This window comes from Pundamilia nyererei, unplaced genomic scaffold (assembly GCF_000239375.1).
Source record: "Pundamilia nyererei isolate P.nyererei 1_Seehausen unplaced genomic scaffold, PunNye1.0 scaffold00338, whole genome shotgun sequence".
Lineage (NCBI taxonomy): Eukaryota > Metazoa > Chordata > Actinopteri > Cichliformes > Cichlidae > Pundamilia > Pundamilia nyererei.
Genome location: NW_005187739.1, coordinates 408,273 through 434,219, shown reverse-complemented (window position 1 = coordinate 434,219; position 25,947 = coordinate 408,273). Strand labels below are relative to the sequence as shown.

At 42.9% G+C, this 25,947-nt stretch overlaps 1 protein-coding gene across 1 annotated transcript in view; it reads left to right on the top strand.

Moving 5' to 3' along the window:
- Window positions 1-6,398, top strand: part of brip1 (BRCA1 interacting helicase 1) — a 39,548-nt gene extending 33,150 nt beyond the window's left edge. The window contains exons 17-20 of the mRNA XM_005752013.1: window positions 3,151-3,263; window positions 3,343-3,425; window positions 3,531-3,848; window positions 5,427-6,398. Of these exons, the coding sequence (XP_005752070.1) occupies window positions 3,151-3,263; window positions 3,343-3,425; window positions 3,531-3,848; window positions 5,427-6,151 (1,239 nt within the window). The 3' untranslated portion in view covers window positions 6,152-6,398. The remainder of the gene's footprint in view (window positions 1-3,150; window positions 3,264-3,342; window positions 3,426-3,530; window positions 3,849-5,426) is intronic.
- Window positions 6,399-25,947: the final 19,549 nt, after the last annotated feature.

Sequence of the window (25,947 nt, the reverse complement as noted above, 5' to 3'; positions counted from 1 at the left end):
GACAAGGATCAGGTGCATCTAGTACACGACAGAGCACAGCGGGAGGGCCTTTATGCTGCACAGTGTGACTCGCAGCAGTGGTCCCGGGTCAGCCCTGACTGTGTGTCAAAGTAATATTGGTATTTCAACTTTATCCTTTCAACAGCAACCGAAGGTTAAGGGACCTAGCTTGTATGACCCCTATGGGATATTCCTATAGAGGTGCTCCAGCTTCAAACTGCATTACCTGGAAATACAGTTTGAAGCTGGAGGACCTGAAGCTCAGTAAAGCACCCCACCGACAGCCAAACCCATCTGTTCTCTGATTGGATTGTTATATTTGTGATTGACCAATCAGCTGAAAGCAAGAAAAATTCGTACTGGTAAGCTGAAACTCAGCATAAACGTATCTGTGAGCAGACCTTAACAAAAACAGTTTGTAACAAAGTCTCATCTGTGGATGCACAAACAACATTTTCTGATATTTTTGGTTACAAGGTTACAAAATCCAGCTCACAACTACACATTTGAGTTACAAGTACAAAATATTTATGACCACAATTTGAGCCCATATACTAGTCATGGATATTTCCTTTGAGAGGAACAATTAAAGAATAAGTAGGTCTGTATGAAGCTCTAGTGTGAGCTGATCCATGAGCAGATTGGAGTGCGATAGCCTGATGTCCTAGTCTGATGTCCTGAGTGTGAGCACACACACACACACACGGAGGCTGTCGGAGACGAGCCGCTCAGCTGTCAGCTCGGCCACATGTGGCAGATGAGGCGCTCAGCAATCTCAGTGACAGGCACAAGATGTCCCGGACTGCCAGGGGCGTGCACGCTGACACTGACGTGCATGCACACGCCCTGCGTAAAATGTAGCTCAAACAGATGCGAATCATGCCTAGTGGTCAAATATATGTTTTTAGGGATGAACAGGTTGCTGTAGAGGACAAGGCGAAAGCAAGCGAGCGATCTCTTGACATTTTAACTAATCCCTTCTAGCTTGTGGTTTCTTGCACATTTGTTAGATTTGCTAGCAGCCAGGATTGGCTTTTTCACATATGCAACCTGTCATGTCAGATTGGACGATGACATGGGACAGACCAGGGATGTGATGGCTGGAACACTGAAACGGACTGTGATTGGATTCAGATGACACCACCGGCTCGAGGCTACCGGCCTTTCTCGGGCTCTAGAAGTAGATTCTTTAACTGCTTTGGTGTCTCACATGTTGGCAAACCTCACACCGTGAACCCGGCAGCGTTTTCGAGACTTCCTGCGATACGGCCACACGGACGTCCCTCCTACTGAAAACCTCTGTTATTGTTTTAAATCTCTTGATAAGCGTCGGCTTGCAGTCTTCAACCTATAAAAACCTTTTTATTGTGTTCCAAGGTAGCAGCAGGTGTTGCACGCATGTTTGCATGCTTGTTGGGTGAGGTGTGATTAGTCACAAACCAAGTTTAGGGTGACATTTAGGATTTCCTGTGACTCTGCTTGTTTGTTTACGCACACAAGCCCGGGAAGGCCACAGTGGCATTGCGTGATTGGCGTGAGGGAACAGCCCGTACCTGTCATGGCCCCGTGTTTGGTGGCTCTGGGCAAACACACGGTACCTGTCAAAAGCAGTTAGAGCCCCGTTCAGCAGCCTGCCCTGCACGGCATCCCGTCAGACGCCAGCTGAACTTTTCACTTGTCAATTCTGAAAGGTTAGCGCTAAAATCAGCAGCGACAGATGCAAATGGATGGATGCTTTCCTGGCATTTCTGCGCAGGGATGCTTCATGTCGCCTCGACCACCTTGTCTGCCCCCTCCTACCTCCGCTCTACTCTGTCATGGCCTCTCGTTAGCCCCTCTGTTACCCTTTCAGAATACATCTGTCTGTGCAGACGGGCAATACCTCACCACTTCAGGCTTCAAGCTTACTCCTATTTCGGGGGGATGTTTACCCAGTTGATGTTCTCCTTCATAGTCTGTTTTAATTCAATTTGTTCTTAGTTATTAACTGTGCATGAATCCTTGTTACCAAAGGTGTTGCCATACAGTTATATGTATGGCAGGGTATTATGTTTGGCTGTAGTCTAATCAGAAACCCTTTCGTGACCAAGCTGTGATTTATAACCCAGATATTTAGTTAGTTTTGTAAAGAAGAAAACAAAAATCTAGACATTTTCAGTTTACAGCTCCTCCACACACATCGTAAACTCCCTGACTTTGTACTCTGGGTCTGAAGAAACCAGCCGTTTGTAGCTTGTTGTTTTTATTTGTTACCATTCTTTATATTTTTGGGTGTTTTAAAAACTGAATCAGTAAAATGAATATGGGGCAAAAAAATCAAAACAAAGAGCAACAATAACCAAAATTTGATGCAAATTGCTGCCATCATGGATCGTAGACCTCCAACTCCATACTTTGCTGGTTGCATCTCAGTCTTTCTCTGTTGAGCGTCCCGGGACACTCAACAGAGACACCTGCCGCACCACCGGCGACTGAAAGACGAGCCGTCTTCACTCGTTTTCAGTTTAGTTTGAGGAGCCCTCTGAGTTTTTACTCCAAATATTTTTACTGAGTTATTATGAATACAGTTTACAAAAAGAAAAGAAAAAAGGGAAACACGAAAACTGGTTACATTGAATAGAAAAAAGCTTCTCATGTTAGAACATAAGTAAAGGAAAAGAAAACAAACAAACAAAAATTAACAAAACAACACAACTGCGATTAATACGAACACACCCTTTCCTTATAAAGCCCACAGAAGTTAGCTGCAGCACCACTGAGCTTCATTAACCCCTTAGCAGTCCAATTAGTCCCCTAAACCATCCAATGTCCCGTGGGCGGTACGTCCGACTGCTAAGGGGTTAACAAGCCCTCGACGGACCCGTATGGAGTCATTTTGATTCATTAACTCGAGCTCTGCTTTACTGACTTACCTCCCCGACTCTTACCTCAGTCTGATTTTGGTGAACTCTGCTGTTGAGCCCTGGGCTGGCCGGGAATTGAACCCGACACTCACTGCCTAAAGGCATGTGACTGTCGTGTTGCCCTGATGTTTTGCTTTCACTGCTTCTTGTTTTTCATTTTAGCCTCGATGAAATGTTTTTGTTTGTAAATATTCTCCATCAACACAAGTGACTTACAGACATTTAAGTTGTTCTGTTTGTGTTCCAGGTGGAACTGAAGATGAAGTACAATGACCTGCACTCTAAGTCCAGAGGTCTTCTCCCAGGCAGTCGCTGGTATGAGATTCAGGCCTACAGAGCCCTGAACCAGGCCCTGGGGAGGTAAACCTCTGCAGCTGCTTCAGATTTAAAACTGAGCCTTTTGCACTTTTAAACGAAAACTCCAAACTTGATTTTACAGGTGCATTCGCCACAGGAATGACTGGGGAGCTCTAATTCTGGTGGATGATCGGTACAGGAATAATCCTAATAAGTACATCACAGGTACTCTGCACTATTCAGCCGCCCACTTTTACCACTAGATGGCACTGGTTATCCACTGCAAGATGTTTGCTAGCACTTGTCTCTGTTGTGTGTCTGTAATCTCAGGTCTGTCTAAATGGGTCCGCCAGCTTGTCCAGCATCACAGCACCTTCAGCGACGCAATGCAGTCTTTGGTTGCATTCTCTCAGGTGCAGAAGAAGATGGATGGGGCTCCTGCTGACAGGCAGGCCATCAGCTCTACTGTCTCGTCTCCCAGCAGCCACCTAGCAGCCGCTGCAGAGGGACATAGTCTGCCTGAGGCTTCAGAACCTCAGATACCTATCTCAAGTGTCAGACTACCTGAACCCCAGCAGCACTCAAGCCCCTCAGCCGACCTCGTTTGTTCCCATACACAGTTGAAAGCTGAACAGAAAGAAAAAGCAGGTGAGATTGATGGATCTGTTGAGAGAGGAATTTTCGGGAAGATCAATATCTCTTTAAAGTCTTATTGAAGGACCTAAAAAATACAGCAGGTATAGATCTCGGATCATCAAAGCTGGGCTCTGTCCTCTCTGTTAAGGCCTGTCCAATAATGCTGCCTTGAATGGTACCGAGAGGTTTACATGAGCAGTAACGACGAAGTAACTGAGGGCCAAGTAGCAATGGAGGCACCCATAGTGTTTCCACCCTTTTCTTGTGCATATCATCCTCTTCTTTCTTCTTCTGCACTCGGGAAAATGTTTGAAACAGTCCTGATTTTTCTTGATTTATTTTTGTCTGTGCCCCGATACTTTGCCACCAGTGACATGAAGAAGTATTCCAGCTCAGGACTTATTTTTCATTAAAAATGTCAAAAACCTCCAAAGAATCACAAAAGTTATTATGTGGATTTTTAAAGGGATGTGCTAAATCAGTGGCAAAGCTTTAGGTTATCAGACCTGACTGTGGTGTGCTGCATTGTGTAAAAGCATACTAAATGTGACCAATAGGCTGTACAGCAGTAAGAAACACGTGCCAATCAAATTCATGTTGCTTTAATGCGTCTCTTTTACCGGCACTTACGACGCCTTTAAAAAGATGAGTGAAGTAGCCGTGATGTCCGTGGACTCTCATGCATATGTAGAAAAAAACACGGAGAAGGGGCTTCGTTACCGTACAGGCTATAGAGCTCCACCGAGACAGAGTGGGTTCGTTTCACAGTTCCAGTCTTTCACATCTGTGTCCAACGATCTTGGGTGACCTGGTAGTCAGGTTGTTGCGTATCACACAGACTCCCTGATTTGAATTCCGGTTGGCTGAATGTCCTCACTTGTGTTTCAAATGTGTAAATAAAGGTCAGAAATGAGAGAGATTTCTACCGCTTTCAGACGTCTTTTTCCTTCAGCAGATGTGTGGAAGGAGGTAATGTTAGATTTGCACGGTGTGAGGCAAGTCCAACTTAATTTTTCATGAATCGTGACCTTTTATGCACAGACGCTTTTGAAAGACGGGGATCAAAAGGTGCGTATCGTTTTTGTCAAGGGTGTGCCGGGGCATGACATCACGCGGAGGAAATACGCCGAGGTGACGTGTTTGCACATCGCCTTGGCGACGCCCATTGTCTTTGGGGTCATGACGAGGTTGAGCTGTTAGTCTGTTTGAGTTCAGTGTGGTGGATAGAGTGGTGGAGGAGCAGTAGCCCCCCCCACCCGTCATAGTTGGGAGTGGACGTTGGGGGCGGGGGCCATGGGATCAGTTGAGTGGCTTGCCTCATTACTGTAAGGTCTTTTGCATGCCTGAGTGGCGCTGGAGCGAGCTGATGAGCAGATGTTGGACTGTTGCTTTTAATTAAATCCTCTTAACCTTTGTTCGGGCTCTATTGAGCGTATGCTCACGTTTGCTATATCTTTCTTTATCAACTGACTGCTGACAGTCTCAAAACCTTGTCAGTATAAACGTGTGTTCTGTCAGTTTCGAGCTGCTTTAAGGAGAAAAAGTGTCCTCGTGAATGTTAAAATATGTCATTTTCTTTCCATGATGCAGACCAGTTGAAGAAGCAGCACCGTCCCTCAGAAGAGCCTCTCCCACTTCAAAAAAGAGCAGCGCTGCCTCTGTTCTCCATTTTCACCTCCAGCCCCACCAACCACACCTTCAGGAAGCCCATTTTTAAAAGAAGTGCACCGAGTAGTCCTGGCCAGGAAACCTCCAATTGTTGTGACGACAAAGAAAACCAGCAGATCGCCTCTGCATCACTGAAGACTAATGGTTCAGCCAGAGGAGACCAAACCAGTCTGGCTCCAGAGCCCGCTCCAGTAACGGCCCCGCCCAGCTGTGAAAACGAACCACCTGCAGCAGGCAGTTCAGACGAAGACGAAAAGGACCAGACTGTGTTTTTTACTCCAGAACTTTTTGAGGGTGAAGGAGATGAAGGCGGTGCACAGGAGGAGACGAAGGCAGAGTCACTTCCAGAGTCGGTCCAAGGAGCAACGAGCACAGCCTCGGTGACCGAAGAGCTCCTCAGCTCTGAGCAGACCCACGTGCGAGGGCTCGCCTTGGCTCTGGATGGACAGAGTGCTGTTTCAGTCAGTGAGCAGAGCGCAGGACTGTCGCAGGGGAAGGAAGAAGTCAGAGGACAGAAGCAGTATGAGGAGGGAGAGGGTAGACAGAGAGGCAGCAGGCTGTCCAGGTCCAGACAGAACGTTTCCTCCACTCAAACAGGTCTAACTACTGCTCAGCAAGACGAGGCAGAAGGTCCTACACTACAATAAACATTCAAAACATGGAAACCAGATTCATGTTAAAATCAGCTGAGGTGCAATAGAAAGCCCTACATTCAGTTCATCATTTAGTCCTGTTTAATGATGTGTTTGTAGATTATGGGTGAGGAAGGGGAATGTTTTAGATGTCTGAGTGAACCAAAGACGGGCCTTTTTCAGTCTCATTTACAACCATGTAATTATTTGTTGTAAGTACAAATATTTGCATAAACTTTGTTAGTTCACAATAAAATTGTTCATCTCTATTCGTGTGGTGATTTTGTGACAATTTCTTTTAGTTTGATGTTTTTGTGTCTGTTTCAAACAGATATGAGTCTTACGGCGCTGGCAGCAGGTAGGTTGTGTGTTTGTCATAGCTGAGTAAAGCTGGTTATTTGAAATAAGAACATAAACAGCTGTCAGTTTGTCACTAATTTGAACTTAAACTAATATTAATGTCAATAGTTGTCCTCTTCAACATGGCTGAGCAGCCATCAGTCCAGGCAGGCGAGTCAGAGTCATGTCAGCTCACGAGCGACGTAGAAACCAGTTTGATCTCAACTGGGCCAGATCAGCAAAGCTAACAGCCACAAGGTTTCGCCTTTGCAGCGCCAAGTTGGACCCCTGCTGCGTCAGAACTGTTGAGCCTTCATGGCGTGGAAACTGCTCTGAGATTTTACAAACATGCTGACTGCACAGCCTCGGCGTCTCTTGTTCCACGGTTCGTTCCTGCGGCGCTGCCATTTGAGTCCAGTGGACTTAGTGTTATGTTAAGAAAACACTTTCAGATGATTTGAGCTTCGTAACGTGGCGCCTTATCCTGCTGAACGCAGCCACAAAAGCTGGTTACGCTGTAGTCGTAAAGGGATGGGTGTGGTCTGCAAAAGCGCTCAGATAAGCTGTGGTATTTAAACGATGCTCAATTTGTACTAACGGGCCCAAAGTGTATCCTCTACACCTTAAACCACAACCAACCTGACCCACTGACACAAGGCACAATGGATCCATGTTGTAAAGTCTGAGCCCACCATCGGATGATGCAGCAACACATCATTTGTAGCCTCAGACTCCAGGAGTAACAGCTGCTGTGTTCACAGATGCTCTTCTGCATATTGTAGTTTTTTAAATCTTTGATTCAAGCAGATTCTCTACAGATAGAAATCGTTTTTAGACGTCTGCACATCTGTGTAGTGCTGGTATCACCACAGTAGTGACCAGAACACAATTTATTGGAAAAATGGATTAATTAATAACTTCATCTACGGAAAACAATCTACTGGACTGAAGTGACGAGTCAGCATGGCCACCAGGCCCAGGGCTGCTCGACGTCCCTGCCAAAACATCCAAACCGCTCATCCAGATGAGGCTGGCATTGTCCCACTTTTCCAGCATCGCGCACTATTCAACAACAGCAAGTACAGCCGGTAACGTTCAGAAGGAAGTCGATAAAGAGTGAGTTTGTTGTCCCATCCCTGCTGTGGTTCACTAGTTATTGACACGATCATTTCCATAGATTTGATTTCACTTCTGTGTGACTGACTCGCAGTTTGACGGTAACTCCTGCCGTCATCCTCCAGTTGTAGAGGAACAATTGGTATTTGTGGCTCGTGCGTGTGCATAGCAGACTGTGTGCAATCAGTGTAAAGGTCAGCCTTGAGTGTTTGTGTCAAAAGAGGGCATGTCGTTTAATCAAAGCAATGCTAAATACAGAATCATCAAACGGGCCGAGTTGAAAGGAGGCAGAACGATGACATTAAACGTGATTACGCTGATGTGATTCGTCTCATTACGGGATGAGCTTCACCAATGTGTGATTTGCACAGACGAGCAGAGTCGACAAGTGTTCCATTAAAGCCTTTCTTTGCTCGTCAGCTGCCTACCCAAGACCCTTCTACATGTAATCGTGCATGACCACTCGTTAACATAATCAAAACTCGGAGCGCGGAGAGGCCGGCGAATGTGTGTTAAAAGCACTTAATAGGGAACCCGCATTACAGGAAGGCCCAGTAATGGCTGTGGATGACTGTGTTCTTTGCCATTAACCTAATTCAGCCTTTTCCCTAACCAAGTCATTAAAGTTACACTATAAAACATTTTTATTTAAGAGACACACACTGGAGCCAAAGTCACAAATTGGAAGTGCAACAGAAAAAGCAGTAATTTTACAGATTTTTGCTGCTTGCCTAAATTCAATTTTGGTGCTGGGAATGGTCTGTGCCATCAGAGGTTTTCGATAACGTGCTCTTTCTGCTCGTTCCACACTTTTTAAATTATTGTGATGGTGAAGCAAACTGCAAACAGTCATTACCCCCAGTTTGGACTCTGCTTTTAAATTAAGCATAAAACTCATAGCAGCGCTGGGTAAGGTCACCCTGCTGAGGGTCTTCACGGGACGCTCTGAGCGCTTCTTCACTCGCCCTCCCTGAGCTCTTTTCCTCTTTCTGTCCCATTGTCATCAGGTGCTTGTTTGTATGGGATCGTGTGAGCTTTCTTTTTAATACTGCAGCAACGTGCTTTAGAAGTTAAAGCGCCTTGTCGTGACTGCTGCCAGCAAAGGGTGGGTAGGCTGTCAGGAGTCATGTAGAACATTAATGTCCTCAGAGAAGTGATGCATGTAAGATTGAGCTAATTTGCATCTGCACTGCCTGGATGGGTGAAGGAACCAATGAAAAAGCATAAAATCCCATTATTAAGGAGCAAATGTGATCTAATAACTCAGATACCAAGTCCCATACATCAAATACGTCCGAAAAGTTATTTATTAAGAAATACGTCTAAAAGAACAATTATAACCTGTTAGATGATCAATGCTGATCTAACTTTTTGGTCATCTGGTTTCACACCAAGTGAGACAAAGTGGAACTAAATGCTTGTTTTCAAACGCTCAGCGACTTCATGCCAGAGCTGCTTACGTTCCCTTGTTGAGCCACTGATCTCAAAGCTCTGGATGTGTGTTCAAAGCAAAGCTTGGGTGAAGTCAAATCACTTTATTTAGATAGCATGTAGTTCTTTCTTCCATAAGGTGTAAATAGAGCATAAAATATCTCAATATCAAAAACATAGAAACTGAAAAACACAAAGTAAAGGCACAGAACTCCAAGCAGACGCTGCCTGTTTGTGCTTTTTATTTCGCCTCACTCGCGCGCCTGTGAGAAAGACGAGCGCTCGGACTCGGTAAAGCCAACAATGCCAACAGTCTCATTTTTATAGTGCAGTTTTATAGCAACAGAGCCCCTTCATCTATCAACACGCTGCTTGGCTCTCCTGCAAGTCACATTTTGTCTGCAGTTTGTCGGATTCAGAATTTCAGGTTTTTGTCCAAATGTTTGCCCTGCTGAAGACAACTGTGGGTATTTAATGTGGGCTTTTTGCATCAGCACTGTCGCCTCACAGCAAGAAGGTCCTGAGTTTGATTCCACCACCTGGCTTTCTGTGCATGTTCTCCCCGAGTCTGTGTGGTTCTCTCCAGCTACTCTGGCTTCCTCCCACAGACTGAAGACATGCAGTTAGTGGTCGTTCTAAACTTCCCTTAGGTGTGAATCTGAGTGCGAATGGTTGTCCGTCCGTCTCTGTGTGTTAGCCCTGCGACAGACTGCAGGCCAGGCGTACCCTGCCTCTCGCCCTGTGGTAGCATTCGGCCCTTCTGTGTGCACCACTGTGCTTAAACCACACAGATATTTGTTACCTCCCACCACCAGTTTAGTACCAGGTTTGCAGGTCAAATGCTTGCACGGGCCTTTTAGTCTTTGCTTGCATTTCAAGAATTTTAGTCTTACTGAATAAATAAGGAAAAAAGGAAATGATCAGGAAACATTTGTGTTGTGTCGCCTCTGTTAAGTTTTTTATTCAGATTTCTTGCAAAAAAGATCCGAATTACAAGCAGACCGTTTGTCTTGTTCACTTTGTTGTTCACAGTGTAGAGAGCATGCCGGAGCAGGCTGGATGTCGTCAACAGGAAGGCGAGTCAGAGTGAAAGCACTCTGTCTCTGTCTCGTCCTCCAAACGTAACGCATCGATATCTTTGACTCGTATGTGTGTGTCGAATCACAGTGAGACATTTTTCTGCTCAGGTTGGGATTTTGTTTCTACTGTAAAGAGATTAAAACGTGGTGCAGGGAGCTTAACTCAACCCAGGGCAGAAATAAGGATGTTCATTCAGCTTTCTTTACTTTGTGCCTAATAAACAAACCGCAGAGACACCAAACCTTTTGTTTTCCAGTTTCAGGCCGTATTGCTTCGAGTTTTCTGTCCTGTTGCTCTGATACTTGCGTGCATGTTTTCCTTTTATGACCTTCTCATATTGTTTGCACTTACTCCAGTTACAGCTGTGGGGGAACAGCCAACATCCTTTGCTGTGCTGTGTGCTGGATCTCCTTCTTGGAGGTGTTGTGTAATCCTCCCCACTGTTTCATGTAACACCTGTATAGCTGCAATGCTTCCTGTCAGTCAGGCAGGTGCAACAGCTTGTTAAGGTCTGCAAACACTCTCTTGTAACGGCAAACTATTTTACATATTTGGATGTGTGCAGGTGCCCTCCCCCCCGAAATGAAAATGACATGATGATTCTGTCTTTTTATCTTCTCCTTGATCTACAAAAAATATACAGTTAATAAAAACAACTTAATTCAGCACTTTTGACTCACAGCAAGAAGGTCGTGAGTCTGACTCCACCTCCTGGCTGGGATCTTTCTGTGTGGGGTCTCTCCAGGTACTCCAGCTTCCTCCCACAGACCAAAGACTTGCAGTTAGTGGAGAGTCCAGGGTGTACCCCACCTCTCGCCCTATGGTGGATGGGAAATTGTCATATCTGAGATTTTTTTATTTGTTACAAAAAGGATGAATGAAAAGCTTTTAAATGTGGTGATTCCATCACTTCTGTCAAGGGTTGACACAAATGTCTAGTTAGCAGTGATAAGTTTTAGCTGCATTCAGCAGAGATGAGCTTGCTGTTTGTGTGCTGTGCTTGCCTTGATTTGGTTCAGATTTCTGTGAACTACGGCACAAACAGTCGATTTTGCCATCATGTTGCATTTAAACTCTGATGTCAGACCAGTCAAACCACAGCAGATGTCTCGCTGTGCAAGCTTTTGCTGAGCTTCCACAAACTCCATAACCAGAAACATAATTTATCACCTTGCAGTAAGTTTGCAATCAAATGGGAGGCAGCGTTTGAGCCCTGTGAGTGTGGCGTCCACCTACAGTAAAAGTTGTTGTGATTTCTTCATGAGCCTTAAAGTCGACACAGATTTTATGTTTCACACAAGCACAGAGAAAGGACGGTTTCTCACCGGTGAGTCATATCAGCACATTTCACATCCTGTGTGAGATTCAGTGCTTTGTGCTGTTATCATAACCAGAACTAATCAACTGCACGGCCAGATTAGATATTTGTAACCTTATTCCCTAAAAGCTGGAATGCTGAAAAGCTCCTCACATCCTTCATGTTTTGAAACAATTTAAATTTGATAACTAGCTAAATCCTGGCAGAAGTAAAGCTGTGGATGCATGACAAAGCTTTGGATTAATAGTCAGAACTTTAAAACAACAATAAAGTTTTCTACTCACATCATCACCAGAGACACAAATCTGAGCTTCTTAGGACTCGAGTATTCAGTGTGTGAAAAGGAGCTACTTCCTGTGGCTCGTGGTGGTTTCTGAGAAATTCCTCTTTAGTTTCAGTTTGTTCACCGCAGATGCAGAATATGAGTCGAGCCCTTTGTTTCTTTATTTCGGTCTTAATTTAGGCGCAGTACAGCATGCTTTGTATATCAGAGCATCTATGTTTTCACAGGAGGTGGATACATCCTGCTGCACTGACGTCTGTGTGCAGCACAACTTTGACTTTCAGCTGTCTGAAAGTGCGAGCTGCAGACTTAAGCTTGCAGTGTAAATCGTTCAGCGGTGAATGCCCTGCAGACTGCTCTGCAGGCCGACTCAGCAGTAGTTTAACTGGTGGGTTGAAAGTAAACGCACATCTTTACACGTCGCCTCTGATTTAGTTCAGATTTCCTGTGAACATGTCAACACTCTGTTTTCTCCCCTCTAAAGTCAGCACGGTTACATGATTTGCCCATTCTCATTCATACAGCATATAATGCTGTCCCTGAGGACCACTCTGTCACCAGGCTTCTGGAGTGCAAAAGCTACTTCTCTAGAGATGCACCACCACAGGGATGTGGTTCGAGATCAGGCACATCTCCCAGTTCTTAACACACATTATTTTTACAGGATGATGCTGGATCTGCTTGTTTGTATGTGTTCTGATGAAGCAGGCAGGTGGACTGACCGTGTGACTGAATTATGACTGTTAAAAGCAGAGTATGAACGGCCTCCACTAACACTGTGATAAACCCTGGAGTTATTGTAGACTAGGATATGTCCTTCAGCGTGCGCATCACACAGATACATTTGTGTGACTTGATTCAGTTCCACAATATCAGTAAAATTAGAAACAGCCCACTTCAGAGTCACGCTGTAAAGCTGGTTCTTGGCTGGACAATCGTTCTTTGTACTATCAGGTCACTCTAATAGCTTGTGAGACGTGGAAAACATCATGTGGCCCAACATCAATGGCCAAGACTATCCTGCAGGTCTCTTACCGGGACCAGGCCACCAATGAAGAAGTCCACCTCCGGACTGCCACACATCCCCTTGCAACAAGGCGGCCCTGTCCTCGTCCTTACACCCCTCCATGACTGAGAGTGACTGAGCGGCATATGCGCTCTGGAAGTCACATTCTACACCAACAAACGCACCAACTGCCCAAGATCACCATCACGTGCACGACGCAAACCAGGCTGCTCCTGCACGACAAGGTGGAGGACTTTCAAATGCGCCGACAGAGATCTGCCACCCAATGCGCCGAACGGTGCAGGAGAATCTACGTTTAAGTCTAAAAGCTCCCTGAAAACCCTAAAGATGATCCAGAACACTACAGTCAGAGTACTGACTGGGACTACATATTAGTTTATTTAATTTCATTTAAAATGCTTCTCAATCTTGAATAATCAGGACCTGCTATATCTGAAAGACCCCATAAACCTTATTAATGCTAACACAGCTCTTTGCTCTCCGACTTCAGGCTCACCCGTGGTTCCTTTTCTAAAGTAGAGCTGGAGGCAGATACTTGAGCTACTTCTCTACTTTAAAGACTGGAGTTAAACCCGTCAGCTGTCTGCTCATTTTAGATGCTCTACAGGCGAATTCTTCTTTCTGATATATGATGTCTTTTGCTTCTGCGTGTTAGGGACTTACTGTGCCAATATGTTTATATTAGCAGAGCAGCAGCAGTGTAGCGAGTCATGCCCCTCACCCCATCCACACAGACACACAAAGATCATTTTATTGGACAGTTTGAGGTTTTTTAAGACATTCTGTCTCCTGAAAGGAAAACAACGCAGTGAGACATCCATATTTAAATGTGCTGCAAATTCAGTGTTATGGTGACAGTCTGCACAGCGCTGTTATTTAATAAGAAAATAATCTGGGTAGTGACAGCATTGTTGTTTGACTTGTACCACCAAGTGAACACTGCTGCTGCAGGAGCTCAGTTTTAATCAACGAGCACGCCCACTCCCTGTAATCTGTAACAGCTCACAGCATGTCTTGGTTTTATGTCCTGACTATATTAGACATTCAAAAACTTTTTTAATTTATTTACTGGTACACTGTCACTGTGTTCTTTTGTATTTTTGTGGCCACATTTTAGAATCTTATACAAAGTTTCATATGTACAGCGGTAACAAGTTTCTTCGACCACAGTAAATGTAGAGTTAATGCACAGCTACCCTAAATATTAATACGTTTTTCTTCTGTGTGCAAGCTCTTTCATCAAAACCTGTTAATGCTCAAATATGATCATTATTGTTATGCATACATTTTCAGATGATGCTACATTACAGGTATTTACTTGCATCCTTGAACAGAGCAAAGTGTCTGAGTGCCTTAAAGTTATGCTTGATTCATTTCTGACGTTTCAAAGAACACTGTGATCAAATTTGGGTATAAAAATGTGATTTCGGTTTATTTGCTTAATAACAATAAAAGTTTTAGTTTTAAATAAGTTTATACTTTTGATGTTTTTTTCTTTTTATAAACTGTTTTTTAATAAATGTGACAGGTTCTGTATGTGCAGTTTTTGGTAACACGTTTATAACCACACAGAATTACACATTAAATATTAGTTAGCACTTAACTCATCATTTATTTAAAGCGTTGCTCCTTCCTTGTATGTCATTTATAAAAAAAACCAATCTAAATGTTCAGTCCTGTGTAAAAGGCTCATATATAACATGTTTAATGAAAGTAAAACAATTTTCCTCGAAGTATAAAAATGTTATGTAGGCGATGTTAAGGGTTCATGGCATCATTTAGAAACTCTAAGTATTTATGCAAAAAGCTTGTTGTTTGTGAATGTGTGAATAAGACCGACTCGTTTCATACTTAATGGTTTGTTGTGTGACCCGAGGCTCATTTACCACACAAAACATTTATAAATGCAACTGAACGGTCAGCAGGACTTAAAGTCTGAGCTGTCTTCACAGCAGAAAAAGGAAACAGATAAAGCACAGCGTGCTACGTTATGCGCTACATTCATACAGATATTAACCATGAGACACGCGGATTTTTATTTTTTGCTGCATTGTAAAAAATAAAAAATAAAAATAAATGAATGTTTCTTAAAATGATCACTACATGCTATGAGTTAATAGTTAACAGTTAGAGTTCAGCGTGACTCTGATGCAATGTCTGTTTAGTCCTTTTGCTTCAGCAGATCTTATGATGTGAACGCTGCTCGGATTAACACTATGACCTGTGAGATTATAAAGATTAACCCCAGCTCACCAGAAAATTCAGGTTTCTGCTACTTTCAAATCTTTGGGTTTATACTCATGCGCCAGTCTTTTCCCCACGATTCGATCTGTATATAATAAAACATGAAAATAATTCTAATAAAAATATAATGTATAATAAATAATGTCATTTATAGTGTTAATGCGTTCAACTTTAGTCATTAAACAGCAAACAGGTTTGTACAAACATGAAACAGTAAATAATTTATCGCCGCGCTGTTCCTCCAGCAGGTGTTGTGTGGGCGTGTCCTGTTGTCCTTCCCTGACAGCTGCCACCAAGCCAGCAAATACACGTTTTTAAAACTGCACTTTAATCACAAACATCTTGATTTTAAATCAACTTCGTGCCTCTTTCCAACTATTAAATGAAAGAACCTCACAGCCCATTCTTCATTCACTGTTTATAAGGTTGGAAGCCTGCAGTCAGCTGAGACTGAAGAAGTCACCTGGATGACGAAACGTGTCCCCCACTGAAAACGTCCGGATTTATTGTTTCTTTTATTTTCACTTACTGAATACGGGACAGACTACCTGGGTGACTGAGCGTGCATCGAGCATGTTGCTGGGTGTTCAGTCAGCACTGAACGTGGTTATGATTATGCATAGAAATGATTGTGTGCTCAGGAACACCATAGTCAGTGAAGACAGTTCATTTTAAGTTAAATCCTCACAAAAAGAAAAATATACTTAGACACGATCCAGAAAAACTGTTGGCTTCCTTAAGCTTGTTAAGGTGGACTGGAAACCTGTGCTGTGGTCTGACCAATCAGAATTGTTGAAATTCTCTGGTCTAAAGAGAAGGAACAGGTTACTTAGTACAATGAAAGATACCTTGGCCCAACTTAAAAATGTGCCGGTGTTGTGCCAAAAAGTGATTGTCTGCCAAAAACTGATTTCCGGTATTTGCCAAAAAGTGATTGCTCGTATTTAAAGTGCTATAAGTAACTTGTTGGGCTATAATATGTGAAACATATGCCAAATGCATCCCTCATGGATGACATAAAGTCATCTTGAGCCACAAACAACATTCGTGTAACAAGGTAGAAGCCGCAATCAGTTTTTGGCAGTGACTTTTATATAACCTTTATTTATGCAGTTAAAAAAATCTCATTAACATTAAAAATGTCTTTTGTAAGAGTAAGTTGGCCAAGAGGACAGCAGACATGGCAGCAAATATTACAATATTTCTGTAAAAATATTTTAAGTGGGGATAAAGGACCGGATTGGTGATAATGTAAGTACAATAGCAGAGAGTTGTAAAGATACTTGAAAAACAGATATTGTTTTAATTCTCTATATAACCCCTTTCACCGAAGTCTATTTACGAACATACGTAAAGATATTACACATAAAAAATACACAGAAACATTGGAAATCAGTTTTTGGCAGACAATCACTTTTTGGCACAACACCGGCATTCAAATCAATGTATACTTAAAAAATGCATGTTTCACCTACAACATTTGACTTATGCCATCATTGCTCTGTGACTCATTTTGAAAACAAGGTTGCGTTAAATCTCGGCTGTGCACGACTAATTTGTGTGTACGTATCTATTCAAAGTTTCGAATATTGGTGTTTTTTGTAAAAGAGCTTGAGTGGTGGCCATCTGGATCTCAGTGTGAATCTCACTAAGCCCATCTGCCAAACGCCCCCCTCTGCAACCAGGGGGTTTAGGGCACACTTTGCTCCGGCCTTCACTGCTTTTTGAACACTTGCGCGAGACATTTCATGTTCAAACTGACAGACACCATATTGCACGTGAAGCTTTGGAGCCTGTCTGGGTGCAATGGCCAGACACCCAGACTCCAGTTAGCCTGCAGCCAAGTTAACTGGCCCAACACTCTTGGCGTGGGGCGAGACACACTCTCCACAACTTTATTACCGTCATTGGCTATTGTCATTTTGATTTGTTCATCTCAATCTGCCATTGTTGTGACAACACGCCCCTCCCCTTCTCATCATTTATCACTTTGTCGTGTGGGTTGCGCATCCCTGCTAAACCTGTTTCTCTCTGTAGTTGATTTCATGTACATACAGTATATATGTGGCTGCATGCATCACCGTCGTTTTTTAATGTTCCTTACAGAAATACATGGAGGCTCCCAAGCACATGACCTTTCATAAAAGCCAATCTTCACGGCCCAGTGGGTGATAAAGGTGATTAGTTTCATGTGAGTGATTTTTTTATTGTACAAAATGAATTCTGTTCAGTATTTCCCTTTGAACATAAAATCACTGAAGTTTCTAGTTTCATAAGTGACATATTTAACTGTTACTTGTTTAAATGTAACCATCTAAGACACATGGCCACACAACCAACGTTGCCCTTGACTGTCTTTTTAAAGAAGCTACTTTGAAGTTTTTACCACAACTGTAAATCTGTAGTTCTTTTAAAGTACCGACATGCTCATTAATTCTAACAGACTTATAATAAAGTTATTATATTTTAAGTCTGTACCTTTCATCAGCTGCTTCAGTTTTTTCTTAGAATGTAAAAAGGTATATTAAATATAACATTTCATATTTCTGGTGTCAATCCTTTTACTAACTACACAGTAATATTTAAACTAGAAGTCTAAAATATAAAAACATGCAAGTGTACAACGTGTAGGAATCTGAACAGAAAGATTTATGTGACTTTTTGTGTTTTTAGTCGAATTATACTCACTGACACATCCTTTTAAATAAAGGGAATCAGTCAGTGTGTTGCGTAGAGCGAAAAGCTAATGAAATTGATTTCTTTAAGCGCAGCCTGATGAGGATTGCTTGACCGGATCATCTGTTTGTGGAGGCTCTTTAGCGGTCTGTCTACTGCAGCAGCTGTTAGAACTTGGCTTCGGTCAGAGGTTTGGAGCTCCTCGGAAATAAAATCCTGATTTATTTCAGAGGGTCAGTGGAATTAGACACCTAATCTGCCTATGTGGTTTAATAAGTTGACTAATCTTGATATAGACATCCTTTGTTAGGGCTCATCTTAGTGCGCTTACACCATAAGCCAGTTAATGCTATAAGTGTGATTGTGGCAACCATTTGTCAACTGAAGTCCTGATGCCTTTTTAGTTGCGCACATTGTAAAGGGGTCTCAGCAGGAGACCATTAAGTACTGGCAATTAGCCATTTATGCAGCCTTACCCTAGTTATGGTAGATCACTGACAGAGATAAGAAACTCTGATCCATTAAACGTCTTAATGTCTTTGTGCAGTATCACGTTGAAGTGTTTTTGTAGTTGTTGTCTAGTTGCACATAACTTCATACTCTCCAGTCTAACCATGTTGACAAAACCCCCTAAAAACTACCGTAAGTAGCTAAAATGGTAGATGATTACACGCATAATTAATGGAGAGATCACCGGGTTTGTTTTCAATGCACGATTACAAGCCGCTGGTTGTGTTTTCACCCTGTGAGTGTGTGTATGTCATGGCAACATCTACAATCATCTAGCTCCATGTTCTTCATCCCGTATTGATTTGGAGTAGCATTGTTCTCATCCTTTCTCCTCTCCAATCAATACAGTTGAACTTCTTCATTTAGAGGTGTAATAAGAGGTTTCACTCTGCCACATAAACCTATTGATAGCATTGATTGATCTGCTGTGAACAGAGAGGAAGAATTTGATGGGCCTAAGAGCTTTAATCTACCCCAGATTCAGTTTTTTTTAACCATCATAGTCTCTCAGTCTCTTTGTCAGTCCATCTCTCAGATATCTCCAGTTTTAATTGGATTGTCAGGAATTTCTTTCACAACAATTGATATGTAGACAAAGATCCCAATTTTGTAATTCTGGCAGCATCCCCTCTTCTTTTAACAACCGTCCTAAAATGCCCGGGAACTGAGGAGACCAGTTGGACTGCTGGGAGAGGAATATTGTACCGCTCTTGTCTGATACAGGATTATATCAGTTTAACTGTCCCGAGTCTTCTTTGTTGCGGTTTGTTTTTTTGTTCGGTGATGTGGCAAAGGCTTGGGTTCGTCTACGACTAAGCCGTGTTGTGAAACTACAGTATGGAGTTTATCCGTGTTTTACTGAAATTTGAGAGGCCTTCATCCAGGTGGGAGCGCATGTTTTGTGTAAAGCATCTCCACCCTGGTGGTGTGTCTGTTCCACAGGTATGAATAAACCCCCACATCATAACAAACGTTTGAAATGAGCCCTGATAACGAGCCAGACTCTGTAGCATTGTTTATGTTTTCCAAAGAGAATTTTTACACTACTCATTTTACTTTGGACAACAGGCAACATTTCTGGGTAATGCTCACATAAGGCTTCTTCTTTGACAAAGCTTTAACCTGGTAAACTGTGCACACAGGCAGTGATTTCCGTGACAGACTCTTGCCTGTTTTAGTGCTGTCTGAGGGGCCCAAGTTCAGCCTCTTCCCTTGCACACAGAGATTTTTCCAGATTTCATCTGCTGATATTAACGAGGAGATATTTAAGTCTTTGCATTATTCTGACATTGTTCCACAATTTGTAGGTGCAGGTTCTTGCCCATCTTTACTTCTGAGAATCTCTGCTTCCTCTTGTTTTTTAATGCCCTGTCATTTAACTAACCTGTTGCTAATTAACCACATTAACAGCAAAATCTTCCTCCAACTGTTTCCTTTTAGTACCTCTTACTTTTTGGAGCTGAATAAATGGATGGATGTGGATAAGTGGATGGATCGAATCTTTTTGGCAAACACTAGTCACAGTGCAGTGAAAGCAGATCTGCATGTACCGTATACTTTTCAGACTTGCCTGTGATGCAGACTGACTCAGAGGGTAGAGACGGTCATCTGGGAAGCTGCTAAACCCCAGAATTGCCCAATGCATTCAACATCGTGTGTCTGTAAATGAGCAAATGCAGCAGTAAATAAGCAAAATTCTATTTCCACACAGTATATTCACTCATCTGTAGGTATTAAAGATTTCCTGTGATTACACGTTGTATTTTGTGTGTCAGCAGGACAGTAATGTTTTCTACCATCACCTCTACAACCTAAATTAAACGCTATCTAAAAGAGCACGAGCACGCCACGGTAAATTCTACCATCATGGGCAGCTTTTCTCCGTGACAGCTTGATTAGTGGGTCGTTGCATCAACCCTGTTTTCACCGCCGTCCTACTTTTAGTCGGCATATGTTTTACTGAGCTGCATAGTTTGCATTACATTAAATGACAGTATCTCATAAATCTGTCCAGAAAAAACATTTGCTTCTTATTTGGGAGCAGGACTCAGGTTCAAGTTGAGGTTTTGGTCAGGGCGGATGACCTGTCGAGCTTTTAACAGCGCTCCATTATCCTGGCATGCTTCACAAAGGAAAGGGATCTTGCTCTATGATGCACTGAATTATTAGCACAAAGGCTTTGTGAATACTTAGTCACAGACTTTTATACTGGAGAAGCAGAAGTTGGATGTTATTTAACAGTGAGTTTCCATTTGCCATTAGATGGTAAATTACCCAGCAGTCCTCACAGTTACAATGGAGACTCAAGCTCTTTGACTTTGGAGGATTGTAAGAAAAACAGTGCTGGACTAAATCACTGCAGGTAGCTGTTGGGAGGCTGTATTGTTTTAAGGCACTGGCGAGAAGTCCTGCTGAAAACACCATAATGGACGTAGTTATTGGCTTCTGAAGGGCTCAAACAGATGATCTGAATTTTCCATTCTGGTGAAAGAAATTAAAGCTCAGTTCATTTAAACATGAACTAATAATTTTTAATTAACCAAAGTAAACATGACTCCTGTGCTCGTTTATGACGCCAGGATAAACCATGTGAATGCTGCAAGACTGACAAGGCATAACTCCATGTGATGATGAAGTAGGAAGCATGGGGGGTTAACATGTATTACACACATATACAAGCATACAAAGCCTCCTCATGCTTAATGTGTTGACTAATATGTGGTGTGCTGGGGGAGCAGCACAGCAAAGAAGGACTCATCCAGGCTGGAGAAACTGATCAGGAAGCCGGGCTCTGTGGTCGGCACGAAGCTGGACACTCTGGTGACAGTGGCAGAGAAAAGGACACTGAAGAAACTGCTGGACATTATGGACAATGCTGGGCATCCTCTGCACACGGTCGTAAACCATCAGAGGAGCCTGTTCAGCGACACGTTGCTTTTCCCAAAGTCAAGAACCAACAGACTTAAAACCTCCTTTGTCCCACACGCCATCAGACTGTTTAACTCCTCACTGGAGGGGAGGGGGAGGGGAGACAGGGGGGCAAGGGAGGGGGGAACCACTGAGCTGTAGTGCTTTTTTTCACTGTGCAATATTTGCAATATTTTTTTCTTATATTCGACGGTGCAATAATCACTCACTCAAATGTGCAATCCTATTCATCCAGATTATGTATTCTGTATTGTGTGTATATATGGTGTATTTATGCTTATATCTCATTCCCCTTTGTGTCTGTAACATTCAACATCTGTCGGTGCTGTGCTGCGGGAAACTGAATTTCCAGGAGGAACCCACCCGAGGGATTCGGGTTCGTTTCATTTACGTAATCTCTATTCTAATCTAATCTAATCTAATCTAATATCACCAAATCGCCAAAGCCTAAAGCGAGAAATTATTTGTTTTCAGGTCCCTAGAAGTGTACTTTTACTTTTAGCTGACTACAGTAAGTTTTAGCTTTAGTTATCTATAATTATCTTTATGTGAGCTCGTGTGAGATGGACTGAGGTGTTGTGTTGTGACCGGTCAAAACTCCACGGACTCCGTGTGCTGCAGTCTTAAAAGGCTAAGGGACGTCTGGCCTTTTTACAAGCAGAAAGTTCAAAAGCACCGACACTGATGATGATGATGATGATGTGACTTTTGATTTGTGATGGGCTGCATTGGTGCACATGTCACAGGTAATGCTGAAATGCTAAGCTATGATGCAGACAGCAGCTCGCATGCTTATGGTCTGCTGTTTTTATGTCTCTAATATCCTTGATCTCCTGATAATGAGAGGCACTTACAAAGCTTTTGTAGGTGTTTGCTGAAAATTAAAGTCATATAATAATGCAGTTCCAAGAACAACACGTCCATCTTTAGTACATCTGAGATTGTATTCTGTCGCAGGAAGAAAATGAGTGTTTTAATAGTAATTTTTGGTGTTTAGTTACTGTGATCACAGTTTAGTTTGAGAGTAAGGGAGCTGCGCAATCATCCACGATAAGCATGCTTTCGGGCAAAAAGGCTCGCAGCACAATGCGATAAAGCCAGATAAAATAAGTGTTTGGAGTACGGCTGTGCTGGCAGGGTGGAGTTTGTGCAGTCTGTTGGAGCTCACATGGGGCAGGTGTGGGGAAACTCCCTCAGACACACATAATTGGCTCTACATATGGGAATCCTTCTGCAAATATTTCAGCAGATCAAACATGTAACTTCTCACTCATCCCCTGCTAAATGCTCTGCTTTTCTCTGCTCCGAATGATGGACTGCCTTTCTTTTGACAAAGTGCAGGTGAATGCTGGGGTATTAACAGCTGTCAGAAAGCTAAGTGAGTGTTGGGGACTAACAGATTTGCAAGGTAATGTGTTGAGAAACGGAGGAGTGAAAAGCGCTATGCTGTTGGTGGTCCGGGCCTGTGTACATTAAGTAAGCCTCTGGACACTGTGTCAAAACATGTTGCAGCTTCAAGAGGACTGATAATAAATCGCAGGATTCACAAATGCAACATGTGGGCTCGTCAAAGAAAAGAGGAGCTCCCGACAGTTGCGGGACTCGACCCAACATTTGCCCCTCTACGGCTGTTTTTGACAACACGCTATATCCTCCTTGTTCCAGTTATCTCACACCTATTTTCACCACACAGCCATTCAAAGCATTGAGAGAAATCCCAAAGCAGTAATGACGGGAAAGTTCTTTGTTCTGGCCTCTTAGTGGAATCTGCTGGTGCTGACAGACAAGACTATTTAAGAACAGGAGCTCTTCAAATCAAACAGGACACACTCGGTGTTTAACTCTGTGGCAACATACCTGAAAGCTTGCCCTGACTCATTATACTTTCAAAGCTTGCTGGCACACCTCGTCGTGGGAATGACACTTCTCAGCCCATCTCTGTTTGAACAGGTTGATTCCACTTTCTCTCTGGGCTCTGCGTCGGGTATTCAGCAGCTTTTCCCAGTTATAATAGAACCCTAGCTGAATGCGTAAGCTCAGACTTCAAAAACATAAAGTCCTAATTGTGTCCCGATAGCGCCTGCTGCTCTCTTTCAAGTGCAGGTGATTTGTGTTTTATTGTTGATGGCCTGGCAGGCTGAGAGTGTGTGAACGTTAGATTAAAACGTAGAAAAAGGTGCTTCTGTGGATGGAGGGACGAGCTTCAAACAGTGAAAAGGTGGTTTATAATGTGCAGTGACGTGGTAGCATGCACTTATCATTAATAATATCTTTTGGCATTTTCACACTCACAGATGCATGAGTCAGGTTGCAGCGTCCACATGTGCATATCTGCGATCATCGTTGTATGTATGTGTAATAGTTGCAAACATCATCCCAGCTACCACAGGCTACTGAGCATGCATGTGTCACACTGCTCTTGCTACATCAGTTGCTTACAGTTGTGTCTTTTTGTAAAATACACTGCTATAAATGTCATACTAATAAACGTTTTGTTTTTATTATGATTACTACGAAAGCTGCAGCAGGAAGCTGCTCTGTAATTTGTGTTAGACGTGTATGGGCAGTGTGCAATATCGTTCTACAATAGCCTGGTGGCTTAACTCGAATCTGCTTGATTGTTTCACTGTTCCTGTTTCTTTTCCTGTTATGATGAGGCATGTCGCTCCATTCTGAGATTTCAGTAGTTAACCTGAGTTCTGATAGAGAGCGTTACTGACTGACGTGGTGGCAGTACGACGGACACATTTCGTTTTCTTTTATCCTGTGAAGAGTAAAAGGCGAACACACACGGTTCTCGTGTCATTTTGGTGAAATGTTATGTCATCCAAAACACTCGAGTGACATGATTCGTCCTCTGAAGCCTCTATTGGGGTTGCTCCATCAGATGCATTGATGCGTGTTTGCCCATATAAGAGCGGGACATTAATGTGCTCTCTGAAGACTCACCCAGTTCTACCAGTCTAATAGGAATTCAGTCACGCATCAGTGTCCGCAGCTTGCTCTCAACACCCCCTGTTCGTGTCAGAAAACAAAGGCCACGGGCGTCCCCGCAATTCATAGCTGCTGGGGCAACTGGGACAACACCTCTAAAGCAAACAGGCTTACCTGCTCTTTACAACGGCAGCATAATGCTCGCCCTTTGTTCCTTCCAATCCTCCACCCTGGTCCTTCTGCTCCATAACAGGTGCCGCTTGAAGCTGGTCGTCTGATTCATTGTCCCTTCGTTTCCAAAAGCCCATCTCTTTGTAGAAGTGCCCTCCTGGCTGACTTTGTAGGTAACTTTCTCTAAATGCACTCAGCAAACCTACAGCCTTTTATTCGGTGTGCTACAATGAAAGCATGGCTTAGTAAGTGAGCAATTGTGTTTGTGCTCGTGTTTGTTCTGCTATTTTAATGAAGGGACATGACTACTTCCTGTGAGAAATGACACGGCTCTACCCTGCTTCGCACACTCTGTTGTGGTGTGAGACAAATATTTGTTTAAATGTCCCTGAAATCATCTTCAGAATGGAAATAATATATAGAAATATCTCCTCCGATTTTCCTGATTAAATATGTCACTATGAAGTCCTGTGACTAATAAAATGATCTACAAATAACGTTGAATGAAATGCTTGCAAATAGAGATTATATATGTGTATGCACATAGTGACAGGTCCACGATTACTACGCTTCCCGCAACAGCAGCCATCTCTGTTTATTTTAGGGAAAAGCCCCCTAAATCCTTGTGCACCAAATGCTAAACCCTTAGTTTCAGAACATGAGTGGCCAGCTAAAGCGCATCAATATTCATGCCCGTCTTTGCCACTCCAAGATATCTGTTGACCTATTGTTAAGAGACCCGTTGTAAACACTCACAGCCTGGTTTAAATGTTCTCAGTGCTCCTTTCCATAGCATTATGAGCACTGGCGTGCTCCCACTAACAGTCCCACTGTGTCCTGCGAGGGTTTTTCCTGCAATAAATTGTTTGCATTTTCTAAGACAGCCCAGCCTTCATAACTTGTACGTGACACATGTTCAGAGAAGTTGTGCACAAAACATTTATGATTCCCAGTTTTGTTCTAAAATGCAGTACACTGTGTTTAGGTACAGATTTGTATGAATGCACCGTTTGTGACGTGTAAACAGAGTCAACGTTGGAAAGTTGGTCGTGCACGAAGCGACGCATTTACCAGCTGAAATGCTAGAAATCTGTCTTAGGTCAAAAAGCGCGATCACAATAACTGTTCCAGACTTTGTCAATCAGCGGATACGTGTGGATTCCAAATCTTTTTTTCTTTTGCTTTGTGTTCTGTATTATCAGCTCTTTGCAATTTTTGTTGCAATGTTCATTTTGGTCTGAATATGGCTTTCACATATAAGTTGCTGGAATGTCAAAGGTCATTGGTATACCGATACCACACTGGTCTTTCAAATAAAAGCATGCATTCTGAGAAAATGAACCAGGAAATGTCAGTTGATTCATCTTCTGCTAACTTTGATTTCAGGGAGCCATAAACAATAGTAAGAGTAGTTTTTACCCATGTTAGCTAGCAAGCTGCAGCTTAGCTTGGTAGCATGTATCTAGCTAGGATAGGCAGCTTCATCAAGTAAATGTCAAGTCTTAGGTTTTTCATTCATGGTTAAAGACAGATGACATACAGCACATACAACACTCCACCGTTACAGTGCAGCGATGTCTCGTCACTGTTTTGGTCGGGTCCAGCTGAATTGTGTCATTAACACTAATGGTTTTCTAAACGTAACCACTTCAGTGAAAAAGGGATTGGAGCTAAAAAACAACAACAAATGATGACATGTCTAGTTATACACACTTTTCATTCAACTCAAAATAGGTGAAGTATGTTAGTTGCTC